The sequence below is a fragment of the Diachasmimorpha longicaudata genome, chromosome 14 (assembly GCF_034640455.1).
Source record: "Diachasmimorpha longicaudata isolate KC_UGA_2023 chromosome 14, iyDiaLong2, whole genome shotgun sequence".
NCBI lineage: Eukaryota > Metazoa > Arthropoda > Insecta > Hymenoptera > Braconidae > Diachasmimorpha > Diachasmimorpha longicaudata.
Window position 1 is genome coordinate 940734 of NC_087238.1, and position 9911 is coordinate 950644.

Consider the following 9911-nt stretch of genomic DNA (forward strand, 5'->3'; position numbering starts at 1 on the left):
CAATTCGAACGCAGCAGCTACGCTGGAGACGTTTGATCAGCTGATCACCACAACCAAGCTTCCAAAAGACCAGATTTTGGAACAGATGCTGGTTCATCTATTGAGAAGATCTCTGGACACAGAGACCCTAAGAGCATGGGAACTCAAAGTAGGGGATTCCAAGGATTTTCCATCACTCAAGGACTTCACCAACTTCGTGGAGTCGTGCGCACGAGGTATCAACGCAGGAGAACGACTCCATCCGAAGACTCAGACTCAACGACCACGACCAGCATCTCCTCAAGGGACACGAAGAGTTTTCACAGCCTCAACTCAATCAGCTGATCATCGGGAAGCAACAAAGCCCAGTAACAACTGCGCTTACTGCAAGGGGTCGCATTTCATCGCGAATTGCGACAAATTTATAGCCCTATCACCGATCCAGAGGAACGACTTCGTCTCAACCACCAGACTGTGCTTTAACTGTCTAGGGCCACACGTCTTCTCAAAGTGCAAGACTCAAAAGACGTGCTTCACCTGCAAACGCAGGCACCACACGCTGATCCACGGAGGCAGCCCACACACCTCGGGAGAGGTGCAACAGAACGAGCCAGTAGCTTCCACCTCAAAGGCAGAGATTGCACCTCCAAAGAAGGAGTCGACAGATTGGAGTGAGTGTACATAAAAATCATTCACTTTAATCAGAACCCTTACTGATCGCACTCAACTCAACAGACTCGAGAAGTACATCACCAAAGACTACGCTCAACACGGCAACGATCAGTAAGGCAGAAGAGACACGCAATCAGAAGATACTCAATAATCAGCGGAGTCACCTATCAAAAGACACTCACCAATGTGTGTTGCTAGCCACAGCCCAAGCAAGAATCCAATCTCCAAGAGGCTTCACACTGAGTATAAGAATGCTCCTCGATCAAGGATCAGAGCTATCCTTCATCTCCGAGCAACTAGTAAAATCTCTCTACCTCTCAATAAGGTCATCATCAATTGAGCTCATCGGAATCGCAGAGACGAACGCAGGACGCACGAGAGGAGTAGCTTCAATTACACTCTACGCACTCGACGGGTCAGAACAAGTTGACCTTGATGCCCACGTCCTCAAGAAACTCACCGTGAAGCTACCATCCTTCTCCTGCAAATCACCAAGGATCGACCCACTCCAAGGTCTTCAACTAGCCGATCCAGACTATCTCAAACCTGGGCCAATAGACATCATATTAGGAGCTGATACCTATGGGCGGATCCTCAAGCAGAGAGTAGTCAGCTCCAGTAATACTCAATTAGTTGGCCAACAAACCGTATTCGGATGGATCCTATCCGGACCAGTCGAATGCAAAGGTTGTTCACCAAGGATTTCATTATCGGCCGTAAAGGAATCCACCAATGAACAACTCCTAGAGCTTCTTCAAAGATTTTGGACCCAGGAAGAATTACCCACAACGCAGAACTCAGAGCTATCACCAGATGAACTCCAGTGTGAGAAAATATTTATGTCCACGCACTCAAGAGACAAGACCGGGCGTTATACAGTTAGACTCCCTCTAAGGACATCAGCAGAAGCACTCGGCAACTCAAAGCTCAAAGCCTCAAGGCAACTACAGTCAGTTGCACGTCGTCTCAAGGCAGACGATAATTATGCCAAGCTCTATAGAGACTTCATCGATGAGTATGAGACATTAGGACACATGAGGAGAGCACCAATAGAAGAAGAACCCTCCACAGCATACTATCTACCGCATCACGGGGTTCTACGAGAAGACGCACTCACTACGAAATTGAGAGTAGTCTTCAACGGCTCAAGCAAAACCTCATCAGGAATATCCCTCAACGATATCCTCTATCCTGGTGGGAAGCTCCAAGCAGACACGATGAACGTCTTGACATGGCTGAGAAAGCACAAACTAGTCTTTGGAACAGACATAGTCAAGATGTTTCGACAGATAAACGTTCACAAGGACCAGTGGAATCTCCAGAGAATACTGTGGCACAATTCGCAACAACAGCTCATCACCTACGAGCTCACCACAGTTACGTACGGACTCAACTGTTCTCCATGGCTATCTCTAAGAGTGCTCCAGCAATTAGCAGAGGACGAAGGCCATCGATATCCTGCCGCAGTTGAGACACTCACCAAAGGCAGATATGTCGATGACATTTATGGTGGAGCAGAGACCGCAGAAGAACTCAGAGAAATCGCCTGGCAGCTAAGTGGTCTTTGCCAAGCAGGCGGGTTTCCACTCCAGAAGTGGAGCAGCAACTGTCCACAAGCCTTGGAGACATTAGGAATATCATCAACTCAATCGATAATCCAATTCCAAGAGCCTATCACCAAAGTCCTTGGATTGTATTGGCATCAAACCAGTGATACATTCCAATACAAATCAAAGGAGTTTGATTCAGCAGTGTTCACGAAGAGGACAACACTATCAGAAATAGCTCAACTCTTCGATCCATTGGGACTCATCGCACCAGTAGTCACTCGAGGGAAAATAATCATCCAGGATCTATGGAAGTTAAAACTCAACTGGGATGAACCTCTACCAGAAGACTATCAACGCCAATGGAAAGACTTCAGGCTCAATCTCAATACGCTGAATCAAATCTCAGTACCGAGATGGTTGAGAATTTCATCCAAGACGAAGAGAATCCAAATCCATGGATTCGCAGACGCCTCCACCGCAGCAATGGGTGCAGTAGTGTACCTCAGGACAGAGAACTTCAATGAGCCTACTTCAACAGTACTGGTCTGCGCAAAAACAAGAGTGGCTCCTATCAAGCGTATGACCATTCCTCGTCTTGAACTCAACGCAGCTGTCCTGCTTACGAAGTTAGTGGTCATCACCAAAGAGATGCTCGACCTCAGGGAAGTAGAAACTCACCTATGGACAGATTCTATGGTAACCCTGGCATGGATAAAAGGACACCCCTCAAGATGGAAAGACTACGTCCAAAACCGAGTCATCAAAATCCAGGACTCACTCCCAGATGCAAGCTGGAGACATATCAGCGGCAAGGAGAATCCAGCCGACTGTGCCTCAAGAGGAATAGCTCCTCAAGAACTAGCAGTACATCCCCTATGGTGGACCGGACCTGAATGGATTAATCAGGATCCCCAGGAATGGCCTTCCTCAATAGAAGACGTCCCAGCAGTAGCAGCAACCGAAGCAAGACCGTCACCGTCCTATCCAGTGGCCATGAAGATCAATGCCTTAGCCGAACTACTCAACAGGTACTCCAGAATGGAAAAGGTACTCCAAGTAACAGCGACACTGAACAGAGCAATCGAGCGATTTAGAAGACAGCCAGTTCCCCAGACGCCCGTCCTCACCATCAGAGAACTCACCGAGGCCAGGATATTCTGGGTAAAAATAACTCAAGCTCAATATTTTGCTTCTGTTCATAGGTTGCTCGTGAGAAACGCTCAAGTACCACGGAGTCATCCTCTGGCAAAGTTAACGCCCACTCTAGACGAACTCGGAATTATCCGACTAGGAGGCCGTCTCAAAAACTCACAGCTGGATCCCGAAGAGATTCACCCAGCAATCCTGCCTCGACAGTCTCGACTAACGACGTTAGTCCTCGAAGAAGCTCACCGAAAAACTCTGCACGGTGGGACACAACTCACCCTAGCTTTCACGCGACAGAAGTACTGGATCATCGGTGGCAGAGGCACTGTCAGAGCCCATATCCAGAAATGTGCCATCTGCATCAGACACCGAGGACGCCAGGCTCAACAGCGAATGGCACCACTGCCGGCTGTTAGAACTTCACCAACACGAGCATTCCTCCACACGGGAGTGGACTATGCAGGTCCACTTCCCATTCTCAAATGGCGGCCTACAAACGCCCAACCATCTATGGTGCATATTGCAGTTTTTGTCTGTTTCAGCACATCAGCTGTTCATCTCGAGCTCGTGTCCAGGCAGACGACAGATGCCTTCATAGGGGCATATAAGAGATTCACCGGAAGAAGAGGAATCCCCGAAGTGATGTACAGCGACAACGCCACTACATTTGTTGGCGCAGCCTCAGTACTCAAGACGCTGTACAATCAACCCTCGAGAGAGAACCTCGAGATTCAAGCTGCCCTCGCCACACAGGGGACTCAATGGAGCTTCTCACCACCGAGAGCACCCCACTTTGGTGGCAAATGGGAGGCAGCTGTGAAATCCACCAAGTTCCACCTCAAGAGAGTCCTCGGATCATCAACATTCACCTATGAGGAACTCAACAGCATCCTCATCCAAATCGAGGCCTGCCTGAATTCGAGGCCAATCACTCCAATGACGGATGACGCAGAAGACCTCCAAGCACTCACCCCAGGACATTTCCTGATCGGTGAGCCACTCCAGATCATACCAGAACCAACCCTCCTCAACAGAGAGCCCAGAAAACTACAAAGATGGAATCTGGTTACTCAAAAAATCCAGCAGTTCTGGTCCAGATGGGCTAGAGAGTGTCTCCAACGATATCAAGCCATCTATAAGTGGAACCAGAGAGAGAGGAACATCGAGGTTGGAGACATGGTCCTGATGATCGACGAAGATTATCCTCCAGCAAAATGGCCCCTCGCAAGAGTAATAGAAATTCACCCAGGAGCAGATGGCCTAACCAGAGTTGCAACCATCAGGACCTCAAAAGCATCAGTTCCAACACAACAAAATGGAACTCCCATCTTAGAGAGGATCACCAGCACCAGCTCAATCTTCAAAAGACCCATCGCCAAGCTCTGCCTCCTACCGACAGATCCACCTCCAGCAGAACAACCTCCAGAAGAGGAGCCAGAGCAGGAAGAGGAGTAGACACCTACCAAAGCCATCCACCGTAGAAGAGAAACTCAAGAGAGATAATTCATCATCCCTGATGATGAATGGGCCCCGGGATGTTTAAAAGAGAGAGAGAGATCACCCAATCCTCCAGTAAATATTCTCGAACATTCCAGAAAACTTAATTTTAAATAGTTTTTCTAATCACCCTATAGAGGGATGAGAAAATCACCACGCGCTACGACTCGTACGCCCAACGGACGTTTCTGAGCCTCAGTCCATCTACATCCTTGACGAACCACAGACGTTCAAGTTTTTGTAGCTATCTCTAAATCAAATATCTCTAAGAAAACCTCAATTTTCAATCGCGTGCTCTATAACTGTTCTAGTACATCACCAGCAGTGCGTGAATTGAAATTAACAAGCTTTAACTGTAAAATTCTCTCAAAGACGCGAGGTTACGCCTCAAATTATTTATAATAAATTAAACAGTGCATCCCCCAATAGTTTAACGTGTCTTGTGTCTTTTAATTTTTCCCACTGATCCCAAATCGGCACCGCATACTCGTCTCTATCTCAAACAAATTGCCTGAAATTCAGTGGATATGGACGAGTTGCTGTCTGCAATTGCGAGGTTATGTTTTTTGCCGTTGGATGGGGATTCCCGGAAATACCTCGAATTAAAATTCCCGGAAATATCGTTGGATTGGGATTTTGGGGGATAAATGAAGAGTAAAAAGGAACTTGATGGTAGTTGTTATATGTACTAGAGGATTATGGCAATGATAATGTTGCACTTGGCTGCAGCCAAGGTTTTTAAAATGAAGTTCTCGAATAAAATGTGAACGAAGAATAATGTCCTCAAAGTGTACGCATTTTCGAAAATTATTCTGAGGACAGTGTCCCCATTTGTTATAGTATGTCGTCGAAGTCCTCAAAATCCACATTCATTTGATTATGTCTATTTTGAGGTCAGTCCCTGAAATCTACGATTCATGTAAAAAATTCTCAGGACTGTCCCTAAAACAGCCACATGTCCTCAAACAATACCTTATTCGATCAGAATTGTCCTCAAAAAATACTTTGCATGTATATATATATATATATATATATATATATATCTACTAATGTAATGTGTGTGTCTATATATAATACTAATGTGTTTTTTTTCTTTGTTTGTTACAGCGCGGCGCTCGTTGGGTGGGAGGTGTCGGCCCGGACACCCCGAGAGCGCGGTGGATCCGCGCTCTGAGGCGCGAGGCGCGGGAGCTGGAGGCCGAGGGTGAGCAGGTGCTCATCCTGTACGACGTGGAGGATACCTGGAGTCTCAGGGTCCTCTTCGGGGACGAGCCCGCCCAGGCCGACCGGACCCAGGAGAATTGGGAGCTGGAGCAGTGGGACTGAGACCCCTGCCCCCCCCCCCAATCATATTTTTAAGAAAAAATTTTTAAAAAATGTATTCTAGGATTAAGGTTTTTTTTGAATAAAATGAAATTTAAAAAATGAATGATTTCTTGTTTATTTATTTATTTATTTATTTCCCGTAGTTTAAAATTAGAAAATAGACTTAGGAAAAACAAAATTCAAAAAAAAAGAAAAAAAAAAATCTGTATTTTAGGTTTAAGTTTTTTTAAAATAAATTTTTTTTCAAATAAATATTTCCTTTTTTTCATTTATTTGTTGAGTCCTTATAATTTATTTCCTTTAGTTTTAAGTTTAAATATTGAGAAAAAAAAAGTATTTTAGATTTAAATTTATTATTATCATTAAGAAAAAAATGTAGTTTAGTTTTAAGTTTTTTTTTAATAAAAAATATTTTCAATAACCATTTGTTGTCTTTCTTTTTTTTTAATGTTTAGTTCTGTTATTTTAAAATTATTATTAAATAGGTATTGGGTGGGAAAAATTTGAAGGGAATGTTTTTTTTTTCTAATTTTTATTTATTTATTTATTTATTTCTTTGTATAACATACATTTTTCTTACAGCTAATTTTCATTTTCGCGGGCCGCGGGTTTTTGAAACTTTGTATTTCAATTCGAAATACGAACGGCTGAAAACCCGCCCCGTCAAAGTTGACGGTGGCGCCCCCCCTGACAGTCGGTAACCCCTCCCACAAACGTACATTCCCAGAATTCCACAGTGTCGGTAAAACCGTAGGGCCGCCTCCTGACACCAGGAGGCTCTGCGCAAATGTAAACACTGTAGGGCCCATTTTTTAAAAAATTAATATCTAATGAACAAATAAACTTAAAAATATGTAATTTGGATATTAATTATCAACAAACGATTCCCTATCCCTTAATAATAACTATTCGAGTCTACAAATAAATATTAAGCGAGTGGAGGAATAGCCCCTACTCATTAAATTGTTTAATTAATTATTAAATAATGCAGGCCTACAAACGTTTTTCGTGCATAACAATATTATACAAAACTACTACAATCAATCTAAATGCATAAAATACTTAATTTTTAAAAAACAGTGCGCGCCAACTATCAGCGGTTCAGTCGCGGTTTTTTGAAACCATAGGGCAGTGTCGCGAAACCATCAAGCCGCCGTTTTGGGCCTGTCGCACGTACGATCTTACTCTCAGGTTTCGTGATGACGTCATGATACACTGTCCGACGAATACCATGATAGTCGATCTGGTAGGGATCTGCTTTATCGACAACGAGCGCGCGAATCGAGTCGTAATGAATTTGTTTACGCGATTCATAATTCAGTCTAACACCTTTTTTTTTGCTAACTTCCGCGATACTGCCGTCCGGTTTTTTTACGCGATAAGTGTAAAATTTAGGCCCCCCCGAGAGACAAAAGAAGTAATGAAACTTCCTTCTCCGTAGCCCTCTACCTCGTCGGTCAAATCCCCTAGAAAATTCCCTAGCGGTAATTCATTTGATCCATCGCTAACGTAAATTACCGAATCTGTATCATAATATAAAACACGTTCTTGCTGTTTTTCTAGATAAGAATATAACTTTAGACGCGCGTGAGCGGTTGTATAAGCCGCAATAACAACATTAGCTTTAGTGGACATTTCCGCGGCTTCGTTTAAATGTTTCCAGGACATGAAGAGAGTGTCGTTATCGACAGGAACAAGTCCTGTTACTTCAATTTCAGGATTAAACATTATATTTGCAAATTCCTCATGTGTTCGAATAATAGCTTTTTTTGTCAAGTTCTCCCTCTCCCCAAATTTACCCCAGAGACAGTTTAAACAAAGTTTTGCTACGGCTCTTAATCCGGCATTCTTTTGAATTTTATCTTTGTCAAGTTTTATACCTTCTCGCGTCTCATATTCAGCAATATATCGATTCTTTGATTCATCATCTACACACTCAGCAGGCCAATCAGAAGCCTCTTGTTTTATTTTCAAAAAAGTGTTAATGTATTCGGCAAATAATCCACCTGTTCGCGTCACAGGATTATAACGCGTAGTACTCTTATACTCCCAAAGCTCACTGATTTCTAATATTTTATACCCCATTTCTACGGCTTTACGAAGTTCTGGAGCGACCCAAGTTCCCAAAAATTCGCGAGCAGCGGGATCATCATGAGGGCAATTGTCTTGTACAAGATCATCGCAGCATGATCGACAGAGAGGGAACAGTAACTTTCCATGGGCTTTTACTGGTAAAACAGGGTGAAATAATTGACGAGGGGGTAAAACGCGACATTTCACGAGACCTTCTATCCGCGAAATATTATTATTAGGGCATATAAGCTGACAATCACGCCCCACATGGACAGTGGGATGGCCAATCGGGAAAACCCCTGTCTTTAAAACGTATGGGTATAACGAACAAACATCAACATAGCGAATTTTCTCATTATCTTGTACGTCATAATGTGTTACGGTATTTCCTGTTCGTCCCCCGAAAAATGCATCGCGCGGATCCAGCGCTATAAACATTTGCTGATCAACGTTTTCTACAAAATTCGCCAACACATGATCTGTCTTTTTTTGACGAATAAAATCGCATTCCCACATTTCAACGACTTCATAACCCGAGTGTCGCAATTCCCGTGTAATCGCCCCTGTTCTCTCATATCGACTCTCTAGTGTATCCTGACTCAACTCTTTATCTCTATTGAATTTTAAACACCGTGGGCATCCGTGCCAATAACATCCGTGGAACTGATATGCATATTTCTTATTATTATTCGCGGTATCCTCCCAAAAACCATCTAGACGCAGGCCTGAAGTTGTTCTGTGCTCACGAGTTCGTCCGGCATGTATTATTCGATGATTCTCGCAATGTTCGCGCCACAAGAGCCATTCAATTGCGATTTTCGACTGCGTTTTCCCTAACCGATATCCTCCCTGAGGTATAATGCCTATCTGCTTGTCTTTTAAGAAATTTGTTTGAAAAATACGCATGCATGTAGACGCAATCGTTACACACTCTGTAAAAGGACATACATTTCCAGCATTCATAATCAGTTTTCGAAATTCAACACAGGCTCGTCTCAAAATTGTAACATCAAGTCTGCAATAATGAAGAATTTCTTTACGAAAATCAAATTCATAATCTTCTTCGACACGATCATTATACCAGGATAAGAATTTTTCACGATCTTGTACTCCCATAGTGTCAGCACCATAATATTTTCTATCAGGTATAGGCCCTACGTAGTTTTGATTGTCTTTTGTATTGAAAAAATGTGGAAAATAGCCTTTCGCTATATTCCCCAATCCAAAAGCTTTCGGTAAACTTGCAAGAGCCATGTGAAAATAATTTAAACTGTCTATAAATTTATTATCCCTAAAATCCATCAAGATAATGTTTGTTCCGTTAATTATCGCTTTAATTTGACTGTTAATGCGTTTCATGACGTCTCTCAAAACGAATTGTGAATCATAGCCTTTCGCGTTATGTGCAATACAAACTACTTTTTTATACGTCTTACCCATCGACGTGATGTAATCAACAAATCCTCGCACAGGATCCTCACCATCGAAAACATTTTCCCGATGTTTACACACGCCACACGGATTTCCGTGATTATCGTTGGCGTTCACAATGTCATCGTCGGTCATATCTGCACAACGATCACACACAGTTTGGGCAACGCAAAGATTAGGAATGTGTACGTTGACATCTGTAGTTCCTTGCAGAAGCTCATCCTGTCTGGTTTCAAA

General features: G+C 43.4%; 1 protein-coding gene across 4 annotated transcripts; it reads left to right on the forward strand.

Annotated features, from left to right (window-relative positions):
* Window positions 1-697: 697 nt before the first annotated feature.
* On the forward strand, window positions 698-6213 carry LOC135169051 (uncharacterized). Of its 4 annotated transcripts, none has more exons than XM_064133741.1 (2): window positions 698-5634; window positions 5952-6213. In XM_064133741.1, exon 1 carries the CDS (start codon window positions 903-905, stop codon window positions 4800-4802), a length of 3900 nt encoding a protein of 1299 aa, XP_063989811.1. In that variant the 5' UTR covers window positions 698-902; the 3' UTR covers window positions 4803-5634; window positions 5952-6213. The 4 variants fall into 4 exon arrangements, with proteins under 4 accessions (XP_063989811.1, XP_063989812.1, XP_063989813.1 ...); XM_064133742.1 differs by having other exon boundaries at window positions 698-5516; XM_064133743.1 differs by having other exon boundaries at window positions 698-5400; window positions 5952-6212.
* Window positions 6214-9911: the final 3698 nt, after the last annotated feature.